Source organism: Phacochoerus africanus, chromosome 9 (genome assembly GCF_016906955.1).
Source record: "Phacochoerus africanus isolate WHEZ1 chromosome 9, ROS_Pafr_v1, whole genome shotgun sequence".
Lineage (NCBI taxonomy): Eukaryota > Metazoa > Chordata > Mammalia > Artiodactyla > Suidae > Phacochoerus > Phacochoerus africanus.
Genome location: NC_062552.1, coordinates 11,694,954 through 11,718,525, shown reverse-complemented (window position 1 = coordinate 11,718,525; position 23,572 = coordinate 11,694,954). Strand labels below are relative to the sequence as shown.

Sequence of the window (23,572 nt, the reverse complement as noted above, 5' to 3'; positions counted from 1 at the left end):
TCAGATGCAGCCCTAGAAACCAAAAATAAATAAATAAAATGAAAGTAAAACAATCCACAAAATGGGAGAAAATATTTTCAAATTATACATCCAATGAAAGACTTGTATGTAGAATATATAAAGAACTTTTATAACTCAATAGTAAAAATACAAATAATCCATTGAAAAACTAGGCAAAGGCATTTGGAATGGATCAGCAATGAGATCGTGCTGTATAGTCACTTGTGATGGACCATGATGGAGGATAATGTGAGAAGAAGAATGTATATTCATGTGTGACTGGATCACTTGGCTGTATAGCAGATTTTGACAGAACATTGTAAATCAGCTGTAATAAATTTTTTTTTAAATTAGGCAAAGGATTCAAATAGACATTTCCATAAAAAATTTAGACAAATGGCCAATAAGCACATGAAAAGATGCTCAACATTGGGAAAATACAAATCAGGGCCGTAATGAGATACCGCTTCATCCCCACTAGCATGGCTGTAATCAAAAAGACAAACAAGAGCAAGTGCTGGCAGGGATGTGGAGAAATTAGAACCCTCATGCTTCATTGGTAGGAATATAAAATGGCACAGCTGCTGTGGAAAACAGTTTGGTAATTTCTCAAAAAGTTAAATGTACACTCGCCACGTGACACAGCAGTTTCACACCAAGGGAATTAAAAACTCCATGCCCACATAAAAAATTACACACAAATGTGCATAGCAATACCATTTATAAAGTAATATTCATAATAGCCAAAAAGCAGAAACAGCACAGATATTCCTCAGCTCATGAATGCATAACAAAATTTGGTACCTCCATACAGCAGAATATTGTTCGGCCACCAAAAGGAATGCCTGACACCTGCTACCATGGATAAAACTTAAAAACATGGTGCTAAGTGAAAGGGATTAACAAAAAAGGCACATATTGTATGATGCTATTTATATGCGATGCTAGAATAGGGGAGTCCCTACAGACAGAAAGATAATGTTTGCCAAGGTTTGGAGGAGAGAGTGAGTAATGACTGCTAATGGGTAGGGGTTTCTTTACAGGGTGATGAAAATGTTTTGGACTCAGACAGTGGTGATGGTTGCCCCACCTCTTTGGATGTACTGTGAATTGTGCACTTTCAAAGCATGAATTTTAGTATTTTTTTATCATTAAGTATTTTATATAGCATAATAAAAAGAATAAGTGGTAAGAATAACAAAAATAATACACCCTCTGAAAATAAGTAAAATATAAAATGCATAAATTGGTTAAAAAACTGTGTAACTATATAAATATATCCTCACAATTTGTTACATCTTATTGATTCTTCAGTATAGGCATTACACCATTCTAGGTGATGTGATAAACAAGACATTATAGACCTTACATTTTACCATGGAGAGAAGTGGTTATTAATAATGCAATTGTAGAACTGTATTATTTAATTGTACAGTTGCATTATTTAATTATAATTATCATAAATTCTTTGATGGAGAGGAAATCAGAATCAGATCTAAGAAGACTTCAGCCTTCCAAGAATGATGTCGAATGACCCTTGACCCTCTTCATGGTGGATTATGCACTTACTTACTATGAGATATATTTCTTCTTCAGAGATTCCTTGTTTTGTGTAGCAATTGTAGATTTTGGTTTGCAGTTATTCTGAAGTTTTGATATAAGAGTCTATATATGAGATTGTTTTAAGTTGTTGTTCTCTTAATTGCAAGTTCATCTCCAGTGTCCTGAATTTGTACCCACCTCTTCTCATGATTTCTGATTTTGGTGGTATAATTGTGCATGGATGATTTTGTATCTTTACTGAATATATACCTTTGCTGGTGAGCCTTGTCATTTGTGGAATTTTTGTTTCCTGTTGCTGTGTTTTCTTTTCTGCCTAGAGAAGTTCCTTTAGTATTTGTTGTAAGGCTGGTTTAGTGTTGCTGAATTCTCTCAACTTTTGCTTATCTGTGAAGGTTTTGATTTCTCCTTCAAATCTGAATGAGAGCCTTGCTGGGTAAAGTAATCTTGGTTGGAGGTTTTTTTCCTTTTATCACGTTAAGTATATCATGCCACTCCCTTCTGGCCTGAAGAATTTTTGCTGAAAAATCGGCCCATAACCTTATTGGGGTTCCCTTATATGTTACTTTTTTCTTTTCCCTAGCTGCTTTCAGGATTTTCTCTTTGTCTTTAATTTTGGTCAGTTTGATTAATGTGTGTCTCGGGGTGTTCCTCCTTGGGTTTATTTTATATGGTACTTGTTGTGCTTCCTGGATTTGACTGAGTGGTTCCTTTCCCATGTTAGGGAAGTTTTTGGCTATTATCTCTTGGAATATTTTTTCTGTCCCCTTCTCTCTCTCTCTTCTCCTTCTGGCACCCCTATAGTATGGATGTTGGTGCGTTTAACATTGTCCCAGAGTTCTCTGAGACTCTCTTCATTTGTTTTCAGTCTTTTTTCTCTTTTCTGTTCCGCATCCATAATTTCCACCAATCTGTCCTCCACCTTGCTTATTCGTTCTTCTGCCTCCTGTATTCTGCTGTTAGCTGCTTCTAGTGATTTTTTTATTTCAGTTATTGTATTTTGCATCTCTTCTTGTTTAAGTTTTATGTCTTGTATCTCTTTGCTCAGTGTTTGCTGTAAGTTATCCATCTTTCCCTTCCAGTTTATTTCCAATGTCTTGCATCATCTTTAGCATCAACAATCTAAAGTCTTTTTCCTGGATGCTGAGAATCTCCTCATCACTTAGCTGATTTTCTGGGGTTTTTGCTTTCTCCCTCATCTGAGTTATAGTTCTCTGTCTTTTCATTTTTATAGGTTTTTAGGTGTGGTGACCTTTTTACAGATGATAGAGTTGTAGCCTCTCTTACTTCTGGTATCTGCCCCCCTTGTGGCTGAAGTCAGTATGGGCACTTGCTGTAGGCTTCCTGATGGGAGGGGCTGATGCCTGCCCGCTGGTAGGTGGAGCTGATTCCTATCCCTCTGGTGGGTGGGGCTTAGTCTCTGGATGGGATTAGAGGCAGCTGTGTGCCTGAGGGGTCCTTAGGCAGCCTGTTTACTGAGATCCCACCTGGATTGTTGTTTGCCCTGGGGCTTCTCAGCACTGACTGATGGGTGGGGCCAGATTTTCCCAAAACGGCCACTTCCAGAGAAAGGCACAAAGCTGCTGCATATTCCCGAGAGCTTTGCTTTCAATGTCCGTCCCTCACAACAAGCCACATTCACCCCTGTTTTCCAAGGATGTCCTCCAAGAACTGCAGTCGGGTTTGACCCAGATTCCTATGGAGACCTCACTCTGCCCTGGAACCCAGTGCATGTGAAAAGTCCCTGTGCGCCTTTTAAGAATGGGGTCTCCGTTTCCCTCAGTGCTGTGGAGCTCCTGTGCACAAGCCCCACTGGCCTTCAATGCCAGATGTTCCAGGGACTCTTTCTCCCAGTGTTGATTCCCCTCACGTTCTGAGCCAGGGGCTCAGAACTCTCACTCCTGTAGGTGAGTCTCTGTGAACCAGTTTTCAGTCTGTGGAGCTTCCCACCCGGGAGGTATGGGGTTGTTTATATTGTGAAATCGCCCCTCCTACCTCTTGATGTGGCATCCTCTTTTTCTTCTGGAGTAGGGTATCTTTTTTAAGGTTTCCAGTCCATTTGGGTGGAGATTGCTCAGCCTTTAGTTGTGAATTTTGTTATTTTTAGAAGAGAAGTTGAGCTCCAGTCCTTCTATTCTGCCATCTTAATCCTCTCTCCTCATTACCTTTGCTTTTGTGGCAGATCCCCAAAGCATGAATTTTATGGTGGGTCAGTTAAAACTCAGTAAAGCTGATATAAAGATTAGTGTGTGATTTACGTATGTTGTTACATGTGGTTTTGCACCTAGTAGTGTGGCATCTAATGAGTGAGCAGCAGCCGTGTGTGGGAATGTACCTGCCTTCTCCTTACCTACGTGTGTTATGACACAATCATCTATACATACACTTTGCTTTCTCTTTTCTGGCTTTTTCTTTCCTTTCTGTCCCATCCCTTTCCTGCACCTGAGGCGTATGGAAGTTCCTAGGCTAGGGATCGAATTGGCTGCAGCTGCCCGCCTACGCCAAAGCCACAGCAACGCAGGATCCGAGCTGCATCTGCAACCTACACCACAGCTCACAGCAACGCTGGATCCTTAACCCACTGATTTGAGACCAGGGATCAAGCCTCATGGATACTATTCAGGTTCATTACTGCTGAGCCACAATGGGAACTCGCTAGTTTCTTTTTATGGTTGCTAAATCTAGGGACTTTTTTCTTCTGAGTGCTTAATTTGACGTTATTTTCCTGCTTGGTTTTGTTGAATAAGGAATGTAGGTGAACATGAAAGGAGGTATAGTAAAAATTAATTAATGATGTACAGTTTGTATGTTGTCTTTATTTTTCAAAATTAGTGATTTAGGTGAAATGACTTCATTGAAAAATTTATTTTAGGGGATAGACTTCTGTGTGGTAGGTTTGAGGGGTGGGATACATTTGGTGACTAAATTTGAAATTTTTACAACCATAGGAATGTCTGTAATGTGTCTGTTCATTGCACTGAAACAATATTTTCTCTTTGGAACTAATACTGAGAGACCATTTTATTTTTTATTTTATATTGTAGTTTATTTTTTTTGTACTGACTTTTATTGCATTATAGGCAGTGTTCTGATTAGCAGTGTTCTGTCAGTTTTCTACTGCACAGCAAGATGACCCAGTCACACATACATGTATACTTTCTTTTTTCTCACGTTATCATACACCATCACAAGTGACCAGACAATGTTCCCAGTGCTATACAGCAGGATCCCATTGCTTATCTGTTCCAAAGGCAATAGTTTGCATCTATTAACCCCAAATTCTCAGTCACTCCTAGTCCCTCCCCCTCCCTCTTGTTAATCACAAGTCTGTTCTTCATGTCCATGATTTTCTTTTCTGTGGAAAGGTTCATTTGTGCCATATATTAGATTCCAGATATAAGTGAAATCATATGGTATTTGTCTTTCTCTTTCTGACTTACTTCACTCAGTAGGAGAGTCTTTAGTTCCATCCATGTTGCTGCAAATGGCATTATTTTGTTCTTTTTATGGCTGAGTAGTATTCCATTGTGTATATATAGCACATCTTCTTAATCCAGTCATCTGTCAATGGGCATTTACATTGTCTCCATGTCTTGGCTATTGTGAACAGAGCTACAGTGAACATGTGGGTACATGTGTCTTTTTCAAGGAAAGTTTTGTCTGGATGTATGCCCAAGAGTGGGGTTGCTGGGTCATATGGTAGTTTTATGTAGAGTTTTCTAAGGTACCTCCATACTGTTCTCCACAGTGGTTGTACCAATTTACATTCCCACCAGCAGTGCAGGAGGGTTCCCTTTTCTCCACATCTTCTCCAGCATTTGTTATTTGTGGACTTTTAATGATGGCCATTCTGACTGGTATGAGGTGGTACCTTATAGTAGTTTTGATTTGCATTTCTCTAATAATTAGTGATGTTGAGCATTTTTTCATGTGCTTATTGGCCTTCTGTATGTCTTCTTTGGAGAAATGTCTATTCAGGTCTCTTGCCCATTTTTTAATTGGGTTGTTGGCTTTTTTTGCTGTTGAGTTGCGTAGGTTGTTTGTCTATTTTAGAGACTAAGCCCTTGTCAGTTACATCGTTTGAAACTATTTTCTCCCATTCTGTAAGTTGTCTTTTTTTTTTTTTTTAGTGGTTTCCTTTGCTGTGCAAAAGCTTGTAAATTTGTTTAGGTTCTGTTGGTTTATTTTTGCTTGTATTTCTATTGCTTTGGGAGTCTGACCTGAGAAAACATTTGTAAGGTTGATGTCAGAGAATGTTTTGCCTATGTTCTCTTCCAGGAGTTTGATGGTGTCTTGTCTTACATTTAAGTCTTTCAGCCATTTTGAGTTTATTTTGGTGTATGGTGTGAGAATGTGTTCTAGTTTCATTGATTTACATGTAGCTGTCCAGTTTTCCCAGCAACACATGCTGGAAAGACTGTCTTTTTCCCATTTAATATTCTTGCCTCCTTTGTCAAAGATTAATTGACCATACATGCATGGCTTTATTTCTGGGTTCTCTATTCTGTTCCATTGGTCTGTATGTCTGTTTTGGTACCAGCACCACACTGTCTTGATTACTGAGGCTTTGTAATATTGCCTGAAGTCTGGGAGTGTTATGCCTCCTACTTGGTTTTTGTTCCTCAGAATTGCTTTGGCAATTCTGGGTCTTTTGTGGTTCCATATAAATTTTTGGATTGTTTGTGCTAGTTCTGTGAAAAATGTCATGGGTAATTTGATAGGGATTGCATTGAATCTGTAGGTTGCTTTGGGTAGTATGGCCATTTCTACAATATTAATTTTTCCAGCCCAAGAGCATGGGATATTATTCCATTTCTTTGCATCCTCTTTAATTTCCTTGCTTAATGTTTTATAGTTCTCAGTATAAAAGTCTTTCACCTCCTTGGTCAGGTGTATACCCAGGTATTTGATTTTTTGGGGTGCAATTTTAAAGGGTATTGTATTTTTGTATTTCTTTTCTAATATTTCATCGTTATATACAGAAATGCGACTGATTTCTGAGTGTTAATCTTATGTCCTGCTACTTTGCTGAATTTGTTGGTCAGTTCAAGTAGTTTTTGTGTGGAGTCCTTAAGGTTTTCTAAATACAGTATCATGTCATCTGCATAGAGTGACAATTTTACCTCTTCTCTTCCCATTTGGATACCTTTTATTTCTTTTGCTTGTCTTGTTGCTGTGGCTAGGACTTCCAATACTATGCTGAATAAAAGTGGTGGAAGAGGGCATCCTTGTCTTGTTCCAGATTGTAGTGGGAAGGCTTTCAGCTTTTCTCCATTGAGTATTATATTTTCTGTGGGTTTGTCATAAATGGCTTTTATTATGTTAAGGTATGTTCCCTCTATACTCACTTTGGTAAGAGTTTTTATCATGAATGGATGTTGGACTTTGTCACATGCTTTTTCTGCATCTATTCAGATGATCATGTAGTTTTTGACTTTTCTTTTGTTAATGTGGTGTATGATGTTGATTTATTTGCTTATGCTGAACCATCCTTATGAACCTGGGATGAATCCCACATGGTTGTGGTGTATGATATTTTTATATGTTGTTGGATTTGGTTGGTTAAAATTTTGTTGAGAATTTTTCATCTATATTCATCAGAGAGATTGGCCTATGGTTTTCTTTTTTGGTGGCATCTTTGTCTGGTTTTGGTATTAGGGTGATGGTGGCTTCACAGAATGTCTTTGGGAGTGTTTCTTCTTCCTCAGGCTTTTGAAAAAGTTTAAGGAGGATGGGTATAAGTTCCTTTTTGTATGTTTGGTAGAATTCACTTGGAAGACATCTGGTCCTGGACTTTTATTTGCAGGGAGTGTTTTTATGACATATTCAATGTCATTTCCAGCAATTGGTCTGTTCACTTGATCTGTTTCTTCTTGATTCTGTTTTGGCAGGCTGTAAGTCTCTAGAAAGCTGTCCATTTCTTCTAGGTTGTCAAATTTGTTGGCGTACAATTGTTCATAGTATTCTCTTATGTTTTTTTATATTTCTCCAGTATCTGTTGTGATTTCTCCTTTTTCATTTCTTACTTTGTTTATTTGGGTTTTTTCTCTCCTTTTCTTGGTGAGTCTGGCCAGAGGTTTTTCAATTTTCTTTACCTTTTCAACGAACCAGCTCTTTGTTTTCTTGATTTGAAAGACCATTTTAAATGGCAGATATTTAAATCATAAAATTATTTTAATTAAAAATGTGTAGAAAGAGAAATTAGGGAAGCAATCCCTTTTACCATAACATCAAAAAGAATAAAATACCTAGTAGTAAACCAACCTAAAGAGACAAAAGACTTGTACTCTGAAAACTATAAAACACTGATGAAAGAAATCAAAGATGACACAAATAGATGGAAAGATATACCATGCTCTTGGATTGAAAGAGTCAATAGTATCAAAATGACTATACTACCCAAGGTACTCTGCAGATTCAGTACAATCCTTATCCAATTACCAAGGACATTTTTCACAGAACTCGAACAAAATATTTTCAAGTTTGTTTGGAAGCACAAAAGACCCAAAATAGCCAAAGACATCCTGAAAAAGAAAAATGGAGCTGGAGGAATCAGGCTCCCTGACTTTATACTACAAAGCCAGAGTCATCAAAACCGTATGGTACTGGCACAGTAAATATAGTTTCATTCATGTAGCGTATGTCAGAATTTCTCCCAGTTTTGAGTAAGTTGAATTGATTTTTCCAGTTTTACTGATTGAATTGAATTGATGTTTCCAGTTTTATTGATTGAGTTGAATTGACTGAGTTGGCCTACACTGCCGTATAAGGTTAAGGTGTTAACAGCATAATGATGTGACTTAGATATCTCGTGATATTGCCACAGTAAGTTTAGTGAGTATCTGTTACCTCCTCTAGATACAAAATAAAACAGAAAAAAAAAAACAGATGAGAACTCTAAGAATTGACTCTCACAACTTCATGTGTAATGTACAGAAGTGTTATTTATATTAATCATGCTACACATGACATCCCTGGTTGTGTACTTAGCTCTCTTACAAATTGGAAGTATGTAGTTTTTCATGGCCTTCATCCAGTTCCCCTCCCTCTGCTTCCTGCCTCTGGTAACCACAAATCTGACCTCTTTTTCTGTTTGTTTTCTTGTTTGTTTTTGAAGTATAGTTGACCTAAATACGATGTTAGTTCCTGGTGCACAACATAGTTATTCGGTTTTTCTGTGTATTATAAAATGAGCACCACTGTCATTGACACTAATTCAAAGGAACTTCTTTTTCCTTTTTTTCTTTTTTCTTTTTGGCTTTTTAAGGCCACATCTGTGGCATATGGAAGTTCCCAGGCTAGGGGTCCATTCAGAGCTATAGCTGCCCGCCTACACCACAGCCACAGCAACGTGGGATCCAAGCCACATCTGTGACCTACACCACAGCTCACAGCAAGCCAGATCCTTAACCCACTGAGCAAGGTCAGGGATCAAACCTGCGTCCTCATGGATACTATTCAGGTTCATTACCGCAGTGCCGCAACAGGAAGTCCCCAAAGGAATTTCTGTCTTCTTTAAGGCCAAATATTATTCCTTTGTATGACTATACCATATTTGGCTTATTCATCAATTAATGGACACTTGGTTTGCATCCATTTATTGGCTGCTGTGAATGGTGCTGCTATGAACATGGGTGTGCAAAGTATCTCTTCAGGACACAGCTTTCAGCTTTTTTGGCAATATATACTCAGAAGAGGAAATGATGAATCATGGTAATTCTACTTTTAAGTTTTTGAAGAACCACTATACTGTTTCCCTGGCAGCTGCACCATCTTACTTTCCCTCTCAGGGTACATTTCTCTGGTTACCTTTCCCCAAAACTTGTTTGGTTTTTTGTTTGTTTGTTTTGATTGAGTGCTAGCAGTTTTCTGTATATTCTGGGTATTAATCCCTTATCAGATATGTGATTTATAAATACTTTCTTCCATTTTGAGAGTTGCATTTTTTAATCTGTTGATTGTGTTCTTTGATATCTTAAAGTTTCTAATTTAATGAAGTCCAGTTTGTCTATTTTCATTGTTGCCTGTACCTTTGGTGTGATAGCCAAGAAATCATCACCAAATCTGATGTCATGAAGCTTTTCCCTATGTTTTCTTCTAACATATTAGTTTTAGTTCTTAGATTTGGGTATTTTGGTTCGTTTTTAGTTAATTTTTGTATATGGTGTTGAGTCCAACTTTATTCTTTTGCATGTGGATACCAGTTTCCCCAGCACCAGCATATTTGTTGAAAAGACTATCCTAGCACATCTGTTGGAAATTCTTTGACCATACTTGTAAGAGTTTATTTCTGGCTCTCTGTTTCATTGGCCTATATGCTCTCTTTATACCAGTACCGCATTGTTTTGACTATTGTAGCTTTGTAGTAAGCTTTGAAATCAAGAACTACAAGTCTTCCAACTTTGTCTTTTCAAGATTGTCTTGGCTTTTCAGGATCCCTTGACATTCTATATGAATTTTAGTATGAATTTTTTTTTCTAATTCCACAAAGAATACCATTGAGATTTTGGAAGGGATTACACATTGCACTTGTAGATTATTTTGGGTCTATCAACAACGTCTTAACAACAGACTTGTTGCTGAAGGGGAGGGGGAGAGAGTGGGATACACTGGGAATCTGGGGTTAATAGATGCAAGCTATTGCATTTGGAGTGGATAAGCAATGAGATCCTGCTGTATAGCACAGGGAACTATATCTAGTCACTTGTGATGGAGCATGATGGAGGATAATGTGAGGAAAAGAATGTATATATATGTGAGACTGAGTCACTTTGTTGTACAGTAGAAATTGACAGGGCACTTTAACTATAATGGAAAAAATAAAAATGATTAAAAAAGAATGTCTTCCATTCAGTGAACACTAGATATCTTTCCATCTAGTTAAGTCTTTTTAAATTTCTTTCAGCAGTGTTTTGTAGTTTTCATTGTACAAGTCTTTCACTTCCTTGGTCAATTCCTTAAAAAAATGTGTTGCTATTTTAGATAGAATTGTTTTCTTTTCTTTTCTTTCTTCTTTTCCTTTCTTTTTTTATTTTTATTTTTATTTTTTTAGGGCTGCGCCCACAGCACACGGAGATTCCCAGGCTAGGGGTCTAATCGAAGCTACAGCTGCCAGCCTACAACATGGCCACAGCAATGCTGGATCTGAGCCACATCTGCAACCTACACCACAGCTCAGGGCAACACGAGGTCCTTACCCCACTGATCGATGCCAGGGATCGAACCCGCATCCTCATGGATGCTACTTGGGTTTATTAACCACTGAGTCACGAAGGAAACTCCTAGAATCATTTTCTTAAACCTCTTCACTGTTTCCTTCATTCTGCTCACCATTGATTCAGTTTGTTCTTTTTCTAGCTCCTTGGATTGTGAAGTTAGGCTGTTGATTTGAGATCTTTTCTTTTTTCTTAAGCCTGAACATTTTTTAAAAATGAGAGACAATTGATGTATGACACTATTAGTTTCAGGTGTACAGCGTAGTGACTCAATATTGTATATATTGCAAAATGATCACCACAATAAATCTAGTTAGTGTCCCTCATCACGCATAGTTAAAATACTTTTTTCTTGTGATGATGACTTTTATGTTTTACTCTCTTAGCAGCTTTTTTTTTTTTTGTCTTTTTGCTATTTCTTGGGCCACTCCCGCGGCATATGGAGGTTCCCAGGCTAGGGGTCTAATCGGAGCTGTAGCCCCCGGCCTACGCCAGAGCCACAGCAACGCGGGATCCGAGCCACGTCTGCAACCTACACCACAGCTCACGGCAACGCCAGATCGTTAACCCACTGAGCAAGGGCAGGGATCGAACCCGCGACCTTATGGTTCCTAGTCTGATTCGTTAACCACTGCGCCACGATGGGAACTCCTCTCTTAGCAGCTTTCAAATATGCAGTACAGTTATTACTAAGTATAGTCACCATGCTGTACATTGTATGTAGCTGAAAGTTTATACGTTTGATTGCCTTTACCCATTTCACTCACACACACACACACCCCCAACCCCTCACCCGCTGCCTTTGGCAACCCCTGGTTCTCTGTATGTATGAATTCGGATTTATTTTGTTTTGTTATTTATTTTTAAATACTTCAGTTGAAGTGTAGGTGATGTACAATATTATTTTCAGGTGTACAACCTGGTGATTCAAACTTTTAGTAGATTATACTCCATTTAAAGTTATTATAAATTATCGGCTGTATTCCCTGTGTGGTACAAGATATCCTTGTGCTTATTTATTTCATACGTAGTCCTTTGTGCTGCTTAATTCCCTCCCTCTAGCTCCCCCCGCCCCGCTCTCTCTCACCACTGGTGACCGCTACTTCGTTCTTTGCAAGTCTGTTTCTGTTTGGTTATATTCATTTTTTGCTTCATTTTTTGCTTCATTTTTTATTTATTTTTTAGTAACCTATGGTATTTGTCTTTCCCTGACTTAATCACTAAGCCTAATACCCTCCCGGCCCACCCATGTTGTTGCAAGTGGCAAAGTTTGCTTCCATGTCTTGAAAATTTTATTTTTATTTTTAATTTTTTGCTTTTTAGGCCCATACCTGTGGCATATCGAAGTTCCCAGGCTAGGGGTCGAATCGGAGCTACAGTGGCTGGCCTGTGCCACAGGCACAGCAATGCAGGACCTGAACTGATTCTGCGACCTACACCACAGCTCACGATAATGAGGGGTCCTTAACGTACTGAGTGAGGGAGGGATCGAACCGCATCTTCATGGATGCTAGTTGGGTTTCTTCCTGCTGAGCTACAGTGGGAACTCCCTTGACAATTTTAAATAATGCTATGAACATTGGGGTGCATGTACCTTGTCAAATTACTTTTTTTTGTTTTCTTTGGATATATACCCAGGAATGGAATTGCTGAATTGTATATTCTATTTTTAATTTTTTTGAGGAAACTCCATACTGTTTTTTGTAGTGGCTACAAGTGACATACCCACCAACAGTGTGCAAGGGTTCCCTTGTCTCCACATCCTCTCAAATACTTGTCATTTGCTGTGTTTTTGATAATAGCCATCTAACAGGGGTGAAGTGATTCTTCTTTGTGGTTTCGATTGGCATTTTTTTGATGATCACTGATGCTGAGTGCCTTTCCATGTACCTGTTGGTCATTTGTATATCTTTGGGAAAATGTCTGTTCAAAGCCTCTATTCATTTTTTTGTTTGCTTTTTTGCTATTGAGTTGTATGATTTCTTCACATACTTTGGATATTAAGTCCTTATATTTTTGATTTGCAAGTATTTTCTCACATTCAGTAGATTGACATTCCATTTTGTTGATGGTTTCCTTGGCTATGCAAGGAGCTTTTTAGTTTGATGCCATTGTGCTTTTTTATTTTTGCCTTTTTTGACTTTGCTTTTGGTGTCAGATCCCAAAAATCCTCACCAAGGAGTCCCCTGGTGGCTCAGAAGGTTAAGAATCTGGTATTGTCACTTCTGCAGCTCTGGTTACAGCTTTGGTATATGTTTGATCCCTGGCCCAGACTTCTGTGTGCTGTGGGTGTGGCCAAAAAAAAAAAAAAATCATCACCAAGACCTATGTCAGGGAGCTTATTGCCTGTTTTTTTATAGGAGTTTTATGGTTTCAGGTCCTACATTCAGGTCTTTAATACATTTTGAGTTAATTTGGCAGTGTGGTGTATGTAAGACAGTAGTCCAGTTTCATTCTTTTGCATGTGGCTGTCCAGTTTTCCCTGCACCTTTTACTGAAGAGACCATCATTTCCTCATTGTATAGTCTTGGCTCCTTTATTGTCAACTAATTGATCGTATTTGTGTGGGTTTATTTCTGGATTCTCTATTCTGTTCCATTGATCTCTGTGTCTGTTTTTATTCCAATTACATACTGTTTTGATTATTACAGTTTTTTAAGAGACATTGAAATGAGGAAACACGATGCTTCCAGCTTTTGTTCTTCTTTCTTAAGATAGCTTTGTCTATTTTGGGTCTTTTGTGGTTCCATACAAATTTTTTTTTTCTTTCATCGTTTGAGGGCCACACCCGCAACATAAAGAGATTCCTAGGCTAGGGGTCTTATTGGAGCTGTAGCTACCAGCCTACACTACAGCCACAACACCAGATCCGAGCTGCATCTGTAACCTACACCACAGCTCACAGCAAGGCCAGATCCTTAACCCACTGAGCAAGGCCAGGGATGGAACCCGAAACCTCATGGTTCCTAGTCGGATTCGTTTCTGCTGTACCACAATGGGAACTCCATCTTTCATGAATATCTTATAGTTTTCAGTGTACAATTCCTGTGCCGCCTCGGTTAAATTTATTCTGAGGTATTTTATTCTTTTTGATGCAGTTGTAAATGGAATTGTTTTCTTAATTTCACTTCCTGCTAGTTTGTCATTAGCACAATGGATTTTTTTTGTGTCGATTCTGAATCCTGTAACTTTACCGCATTTATTGGTTCTAACAGGATTTTGGTAGAGTCTTTAGGATTTTTCTGTATGTAATGTCATATAATCTTCAAATAATGAGTTTTCCTTCTTCCTGCCTGATTTGGATACCTTTTGTTTCTTTTTCTTGCCTAATCGCTCTGGCTAGGACTTCCAACACTGTGTTGAATAAAAATGGTGAGTTTGGGCATCCTTGTCTTGTCCTTGACCTTAGGGGAAAGGTTTAAGCTTTTCACTGTTGAGTATGTTATTAGCTGTGGGTTTGTCACATATGGACTTTATTGTGGTGAATTACATTATACCCACTTCGTTGAGAGTTTTTAATGATAAATGGATGTTGAAGTTTATTAAATGCTTTTTATGCATCTTTTGAGATGATCATGAGAGTTTTATCCTTCATTTTGTTAATATGGTGTATCACATTATTGATTTATGGATGTTGAACCATTCTTGTATCCCTGGAATAATGATGTGTTAGCCTTTTAATGTATTGTTGAATTTCGTTTACCAATATCTTTGTTTAAATGTAAACATTTATAGCTATAAATTTCCCTCTTAGCTCTGCTTTTGATGCATCTCATAGTTTTGATATGTTATAGTTTTATTTTCATTCATCTCAAGATTTTCTGATTTCCTTTGTGATTTCTTATTTGGCCCATTGATTGTTTAAGAGTGTTTTATTTAATTCCATAAACTTGTGACTATTTTAGTGTTTGTCTTGTTATTAATTTCTAACTTCATTCTGTTGTGGTCAAAGAACACCTTTTATATGGTAGCTATCTTTTTAAAAAATACAAACTTTATTTTTTAGGGCATTCTTAGGTTCACAACAAAATTTGAGCAGAAGGTTCAGAGATTTTCTCATATACTGCCTTTTAAAATCTAATGAGACTTTATTTGTGGCTTAACATATGGTCTGTCTTGGAGACTGTCCCATGTGCCCTTGAGTAGAAGTGTATTCTCTTGTTGGATAGAGTGTTGTGTATATGTCCTCTTACATCTAGTTGGTTTATTGCGTTGTTCAAATTCTTTCTTTTCTTACCCTCTGTGTGGTTTTACCTATTATTGAGAGTGGGTTATTGAAGTCTCTATTATCGGAGAACTGTTCCTCCTTTCAGTTGGGTCAGTTTTTGTTTCTTATATTTTGAGGATCATGTATAATAGTGCAATGATCAAAACCAGGAAATTAACAGTGATAAGTAATCTATAGACCTTATTCAGTTTCATCAGTTGTCTTCAAAATGTGCTTTTTTTCTGGTTCAGGGTCCAATCAAGGATCACAAATTGTATTTAGTCACCATATCTCCTTCATCTCCTTTAATCTGTAACAGTTCTTATGCTTTAATTTTTTTTAATGACCTTGACACTTTTGAAGAGTACTGGCTAGTTATTTTGCAAAATGTTCCTCAATTTGGATTTATCTGCTATTTTCTCACAATTAAATTCAAGTCAGTACTTTGATGGTGAGACTACCAGGAGCGTGTTCTGTCCTTTCAGTGCTGTGTCAGTAAGCACATGATGCTGACATCTCGTGACTGTTCATGTTGATATTTATCACATGCTTAAGTGTCTGCCAGGTTTCTCCACTGTTAATACTGTTTTTTTTTGTTTGTTTGTTTTTGGTTTTTTTTGTTTTTTGTTTTTGTCTTTTTGCTATTTCTTTGGGCTGCTCCTGCGGCATATGGAGGTTCCCAGGCAAGGGGTCGAATCGGAGCTGCAGCCACTGGCCTACGCCAGAGCCACAGCAACGCGGGATCCGAGCCGCGTCTGCAACCTACACCACAGCTCACGGCAACGCCGGATCGTTAACCCACTGAGCAAGGGCAGGGACCGAACCCACAACTTCATGGTTCCTAGTCGGATTCGTTAACCACTGCGCCACGACGGGAACTCCTAATACTGTTTTCCCCTTTTATTTATTTTTTTATTTTTTGTCTTTTTAGGGCCGCACCCACAGCATATGGAAGTTCCCAGGCTAGGGGCTGAATCGGACCTGTAGCTGCCCACCTATGCCACAGCCACTCGGGATCTGAGCCGAGTCTGTGACCTACACTGCAGCTCACAGCAATGCCAGATTCTTAACCAACTGAGCGAGGCCAGGGATCGAACCAGCGTCCTCATGGATACTAGTCAGGTTCTGCCGGAGTCCAGCTCCAGCAGCCAGGGTATCCCTCCGGGGATGGACAGTGTCGGTGAAGCACACGGAGACAGCCTCTTTGTCCCTTCTTTCAGGGTGCTGGACTGCTCAGATTTTATTAGCATAGGTAACAGTTTATATAGACAGCTTAATTATAACTTACATCACAGTGCTTAGGTCATATTTTCAAAGGTTAGATTTTAGACTACATGGTACAGTAGATATACATTGTGGTCTAAGAATTTTAATTAAAACCAACAGATACAATGCATCATGTAAAATTTTAATGGGTACACAACATTATGTGGAAAAATCATTATATGAAAATAAGGCAATTCGGTATAAAACATCTGGTGGTTACTCTTAGCAAGCGCCACCCGTTATTGTTTTAAGCTAATCTTTAACAACTAGAAAGGTCACAAGCACAAGAATTTAACGTTTACAGAAACTCATTTTTTAGATTAAAGCTTGAGGTACTAACTTCAAAGCGTTATGGTCAGGGGACAGTGTGAGAAAATATTTTTTATATCAAAGCAACTTAATTTCATAAAACTTAAAAGCCCTTACAAAACTTATTAAAAGTAAGATTATTATTTTTCCATCAAGAATAATGTATGTCTAACCTATTGTAACCTATTATATGCTCCACAATGACCTAACTCTAAAACCTATTCTTGGGAGTTCCCGTTGTGGCGCAGTGGTTAACGAATCCGACTAGGAACCATGAGGTTGCAGGTTCGGTCCCTGCCCTTGCTCAGTGGGTTAACGATCTGGCGTTGCCGTGAGCTGTGGTGTAGGTTGCAGACGCGGCTCGGATCCCGCGTTGCTGTGGCTCTGGCGTAGGCCAGCGGCTTCAGCTCTGATTGGGCCCCTAGCCTGGGAACCTCCATATGCCGCGGGAGCGGCCCAAGAAATGGCAAAAAGACAATAAATAAATAAATAAATAAATAAATAAATAAACAAAATAAAACCTATTCTTACTTGTAACAAACCAATGAACACTTTGTTTTTGCTTACATTAGATCTGAATAGGGGGAATTTCACCAAGGTGAAACTCTTATTATTTTATTACTGTTCCAATATTTGTTGTTCCAATTTTATTGAATCACAAAACAATATAGAAAAATAACAAAGAATAACAAATAACAGAAAAGGCTGAGTAATAAGTAAATAACAGGAAAGACTGAATTTTCCAAGAAGCAATTTTTATTCTTGCACTAGTGTGCAAAGCCTTCATTTTGTTATTGTTGCTATTGTTGTCGGATTAGCAGGTGAGCCTCATTATTTTTAGAACTTGCCCTCAGAACTGTGCCACCGGGTAAGCCCTCTTCTCTATTTCTAAACCTACCCTCGGAACTGTGCCGGCGGGTAGGTCTTCTCTTTTTTTCCTCGGTTAGGAACCCTGCCTTCGGAACTGTGCCGTCAGGCTAGTTCCCTTCCTTGGCCTCCTGTATCTCCTCGGCTTCCCGCAAGGTTCATTAACCATTGAGCCATGATGGGAACTCCTGTCCCCCCCCCCTTTTAAATTAATGAATATCCTGTGGAGAAATGCTTTGAGACTATGAAATTATCCTTCTTTTCTTCATACTTTCACCCACTAATTTTAGCATCTATTAGAATCTTGCCTGAAATAATTATTACTGTGTTTATCAAATGGTGATTTTCTATTTTTACTATTTTTTCTATAATTATTAATTGGAATTCTACTGTAAGGAAGAGTTTTCCCCTTCTACCCCATTTATTTATTCAGTTATTAAATCACTGTGAACTCAGGGAGATGTGTTTTATTCTGTGAGTTATAACCCATTACTACCATTGTTTATTGTGTTGCCGAAGCTGACCCAAATTTGACCATCGGAAGCTCCTTCAAGTTGACTTCTGTGCTTTCGTAATTTATCTCCCGTATTTTTTGAGTGTTTCCTTTCTGACACCATAGGATGTTCCAGGTTCATTTTTTAGCTAGGATTTTTTTGGTGTATAGTTTGTATTTTGAATTGTTTTTTGCTTTTCTTAGGTATGAAGACACCTGGGCTACCCTCCACCGAAGAGCCAAGGAGTGTGCACGTGCTGGAGAGGTAGAGTCGGCTAGTCTTAAACACTTGTGGGAAAATATCCTTTTGCAACGTTAAGTGCTAGTTTCTAAGAAGTTTAATTTGTGGTTGTGTTAAAATGTTTCGCACGGTATCTGAAATTTAATTTACTAATTGATGATGAAATTCCCTAAATATTAAAGCACCTTTTCATAATTTCTCAGTCAAGTAATTTAGTTCGCTGAGAAAGTTTATAACTTTTACTCTAGAGTCATAAGTAAATATTCATTTTATCCAAATACAATGCTTTGAGTTTGAGTCTGATACCTTTGCAGGATATGTAAAGTATGAGATGCCACTTCTTTTTGCTTACTATTTAAGAATTCCTTTTTGAGGGGCAGAAGTTGAATTTTGCTCAGTCATTAACTTGCTTATTTGCAAATAAATATAAAAATTTCAGGAGTCAACTTCAGTTACTTAGAAGAACAAACTATTTACTAGTGCTATAGAGTATATGATGAATAAACGTGACTTGTAATTAAGATTATTTGGTATATCTACCTAAAGCTTTCTTAGCCGTGATTAAATACTTTGTGCTATTGATGTCAAACTTTCTTTCCAAAAACACTTATGTGATTCTGACTTTTAATTAATATAGACAGTCTCACTTTTAACATTTAGCAAAATTAGTGAAGCTGTAATCGTTATATAAAGCACAGTAATACATAAGATAAAATTTAGATATTAGGGTTTCTCTTAGAAATTACTGAAGAGGGAGAATATAGGTTTCTGTCAGTAAGGCAGACCAGATACTTTGAAAAGCTCTATAGCTATAAAACACCTAAATGCTGGATAGATTGTTTTGTTTTGTTTTGTTTTTTACAAAAATTAAGAGAGGAGTGCCTGTTGTGGCTTAGTGGTGATGAACCCGACTAGTATCCATGAGGACTTGGGTTCGATCCCGGGCCTTGCTCAGTGGGTTAAGGATCTGGGTGATGTTGCTGTGAGCTGTGATGTAGGTTGCAGATGTGACTAGGATCCCTCATTGTTGTGGCTGTGGTGTAAGCTGGCAGCTACAGCTCTGATTCAACCCCTAGCCTGGGAACTTACATAAATTAAAAAAGAAAAAAGAGAGAGAGAGAGAGAAATCCTAAAAGGCGAAAAACAAACAAACAACATTCCCCCCCCCCAAAAAAAAAAAAAACATAGGGGAACTGAAATCAGATTTGGTAAAAAAAAAAACAAAAAACGAAAAACAAAAAAACTGGAAGCTGGGTCAAATGCTAAAACAAAAGCTTTAGAGATATACAGGGATAGAAGGCTTTTGTCCTTGGGGAACTGAGTCTGAGACTCCCGCGTAAAACTCTTGGATATTTGCAATGGCTCCATCTCTCAGTGTAAGGTTAAGCTAGGAAGTTTAAAAATGAAAGAAAGAGAGAGGTAGAGATTGTTTATAAAGGATCAAAAGTGCCTTTATTGATTTTCAGAAATGTAGTTCTCAGCTTTAAAAATGAAAGTTTATTTTAATGCTCTCTGATGTATTGTTGAGGCATATGTAAATATTTAACATGTATATCTTTAATATGCTAAGTGTTTTATCATGTGTGTGTTTGGTCAGACTGTGCTCATGTGTGTTTAGTGGCCTTTAACCAGTGTCTACCCCACTTACCAGGACAAATATATTTAAGGACAATTCAATCTTGTTTGACAAATTATTTTATACTCCACTACTTCGAAGCTAATCCTTAGTATACAGCCTTAAAGTGCAAGCAGTATCCTAGAGAACAGCTGTCTAGGCTTTTTCGACAAGTTTTTTCTTTTAAGTTCTTTGATTTTTTTTTTTCCCCTTCCCTAGCATGCATAAATGAATACATAATTGATAGTGATTTAGGGGTTGGAGTCTGAGGGCACCGTTTTAAAGTTATACTTCCAGTCATTCTTTGATTCCTATTGGGAAATATTTGCTTGCCTTGCCATTGAAGATCGTGTTTTAACAGCTCGGTGTGTAAGCCGGCTGAGTTGGGCATGCTTCACTCTTTGTGTTTCAGTGTCCGTCGCTTCTGCCTGCGGTGGAAAGCGAACTGAACTGGATGTGGGAAGCCTTGGTTTCTGCAGTCAGTCCTTCTGACCTTGGGCAGATAAACAGAGTCTCTCTGTTTTTAGTTTTCTCATATGTAAAATGGTGAAACACCCCTTACCCTGCCTACCAAACAGAGTTGTCCGGGAATCACATGAAATGACATCATCCCCAGACTCTGAACTGTGGAGTTTCGTACAAAGCAGGGACTTACTGTTACCCACTTTAAAGATCACTGGCGTTTGCTGCGTTTTCTTTCTTCTCCTGACTTCCGTCTCTACCAGAAGGGATTTTGGAGTGATTTGTAATTTTGTCTTGCTGCTTAAACGTGATTTCTGGTGTTAAATCTGGGTTTATGCAGAACTGTTCACTTGGAGAAGAAAAATTGGCCTTCTGGAGATAGCTCATTTCTTAGTAAAGTTGAAGTACATTTTTTTTCCAGAACCCTTTCTTTTGCTAGTTTTTGCTTTCCTTCTTCTTTTCATGTCCCCCTGTAACACAATCCCCAGAATATCGATTAAGGGCATGAGCTTAAGTGTCAAATTCTCTGGGATTGAGTCTAGCTCCTCTGTAGCCCTTGAGAAAGTGACTCAGCTTCATTGTGCCCCAGTTTCTTCTGTAAAACAATACTGCTCTGTTTACAGGGTTGCTGTGTTTAAATGAGATGATATATGTGAATTTCTTAGCACAGGGCCTGGCACAGAGAAGATGCTCACAGTGTTTTAGCATTATTACGAAATAGCTGATAATGATTTCTGAGAATCCATTCAACGTCCCATTCTTTTAAATTAAGATAATTTAATGTTTTCTGATTTAATCTATGTATACTTCTTTATATACAGAATATAATTTTCAATTTTGTGAAAGACATGAACTACACTGTGCTTCAGTTTTAATATTCAAATACGTAGCACTTTAAATTTTCAGTGAGAAATGGCTAATATCTGAAAATCGTTTGTTTTGGATTTTTCAAAGTTTTAACAAAATGAACCAGAGTAATTAAGATTTAATAAACTTGGAGTTCCCGTGTGGCTCAGTGGTTAACGAATCCGACTAGGAACCATGAGGTTGTGGGTTCTGTCCCTGGCCTCGCTCAGTGGGTTAAGGATCTGGTGTTGCTGTGGTGTAGGCCGGTGGCTGCAGCTCCGATTCGACCCCTAGCCTGGGAACCTCCATATGCCGTGGGTGTGGCTATAGAAAAGACAAAGAAAAAATAATAATAAATAAATAAAATGGTAAAAAAAAAAAAAAAAAGATTTAATAAACTTTAAAAAAGGTATACCCAGGAATTCCTGTCGTAGCTCAGTGGTAACGAACTCGACTAGTATCCATGAGGGTGTGGGTTCGATCCCCACCCTCTCTCAGTGGGTTAAGGATCCAAGGGTTGCTGTGGCTGTAGTGTAGGGAGGCAGCTGCAGCTCCAGCTCAACTTTTAGTCTAGGAACTTCCATATGCTGCAGGTGCGACCCTAAAAAGACAAAGGTATGCCCTGTACCAGGGAAAATATCTTATTTGTCTTCACATCAGCCCTGTGAGACAGGATTATTTTTTTCTTTTTTTGGAGTTTAAAAACTGAAACTAAGAGAATTTGTGAGACCGACTCCAGACTAAACCACCAAGAGGGCAGGATTTTTTTTTTTCTTTTTCTATTTTATTCACCGTGAAATCTCCACTGCCTCAAACAGTGCCTGGCAGAGTGGGCGGTAGTAGGAGCTTGTTGGATGTTACTACAAATGAATCCTCTGGCTACGGATCCTTGTCTCAAGCCCCCATTTCCGTATTATTATATCACAGCTGTATCTGTTAGTGCCAATAAGTATTTTTGAAACTACTCTTGGGGATCCTTACAAAAACTAGTTGGCCCAGGCATGGTTGAGGTTACCACATTAATGAGGAATGCTCCTGGAGCAGCGCCGGTGTCAGGTCCCCAGCTCGGCTGAGGCTCGCCTGTGAGACGCTGTGGGTGGCTCTCCAGTGTGGGCAGAATAACGGGATGGGGAGGCTTGGGAGGTGGGGCCAACGTGAGGAAACAGGCAGCTTTCTCACTTCTTTATTGTAGCTTAATTTTTCAGTTTCAATGTTGTGAATTCCTAGAACATTAACCTGTAGAGACTGCAACAGTCTAGCACCACATGCAACTAAAGAATTTTCTATCTCATTTTGATCTATTTACTCCTCCAAAAGTTCTTGCTTGCTTTAGTGAGATTCCGTAAAAATCAGTTGTATTCATGTTTCAGCTCTTGAAAAATCTTAATCTTGGGATGTGTAAATTGTCCCTTTTAAAATGTAACTATGAACTCTGATTTATATGTAAAATTCAAGTACCTTTTCTTCCGTTATGTAATGAATTTTGCAATCTTGATATTTATTGTACAGATCGTGGGTCCCTTTCAGAGTTCTTGCTTATCATTGGTGATGTTTTCCAAAGATGACCTCTCCATGCTCCTGAATCTTATTCTAGGCCCTTTCCTCTCTCACCATGTTAAGACCAAAACAAAATTGTCTGGGAGAAACTAATGTCTGTCATTTTCTTTACGGTCTTGAGAAAAAGAAGTTAGAATTATTTTAGGCTGGCCTGGCATCTCACAACCCTGCTATTAGGAACCTTGCCTTTCTGAATTTCTTCTTTGTTTCTATAAATCCTTTTCTCCTGTTTGTGGAATTGATCAGTTGCCTCAATAATTCCTTTGTATGCAAGTACCATTTACCTTATTTTATGCCATAAGTGTTCCTGTTGAAATGTAAATCGAATCGCATGTATTCTAAATGTATTAGGGAACTTTTAAAATAATTCCTTTTTGTCAAGCAAATAATTACCCATTCATTATGTGTGGGGTTTGTTTTTGTTTTCTTTTCGGTTGTTAGTGGTAGCTTTTGTTTAATTTTTTTTTCTAGATTTGAATTCTTAAATGCATGGTTTACTTCAAAATAGGGACTAGTTAGAAGTGACTTCTAAGGTCATTGCTGGGCTTTCTCTTGGGGTTAAGATGCACTGGTCCAAGCAGTAATTTGAGGTTTTCTGCCCTGAATGTAGAGGTGGTTTCTTTTCTAAGAAGAAAAACAATTCCAGTCTCTTTTGAGTATTCTGTTGTCTGTCCTCAGTAGAAGGGTTTTGGCCGATGACCTTGGCTGGCTGATGATGCTGACTCGAATCTCTCTGCCTCCGGTCTGCCTTCACTCTTCCCTCCTCTCCTGTGTTACAGCTGGTGGACAGCGAAGTGGTTATGCTTTCTGCTCACTGGGAGAAGAAGCAGACCAGCCTGCTCGAGCTGCAGCAGCAGCTGCAGCAGCTTCCAGGCTTAATCGCAGATTTAGAATCCATGACAGCAAACCTGAGTAAGTCCTTGGTCGGGATCTG

At 38.4% G+C, this 23,572-nt stretch overlaps 1 protein-coding gene across 1 annotated transcript in view; it reads left to right on the top strand.

The window, feature by feature from the left end:
• Window positions 1–23,572, top strand: part of DTNBP1 (dystrobrevin binding protein 1) — a 118,467-nt gene that overhangs the window by 13,185 nt on the left and 81,710 nt on the right. The window contains exons 4-5 of the mRNA XM_047796205.1: window positions 18,122–18,182; window positions 23,418–23,550. Coding sequence (XP_047652161.1) covers window positions 18,122–18,182; window positions 23,418–23,550 — 194 coding nt within the window. The remainder of the gene's footprint in view (window positions 1–18,121; window positions 18,183–23,417; window positions 23,551–23,572) is intronic.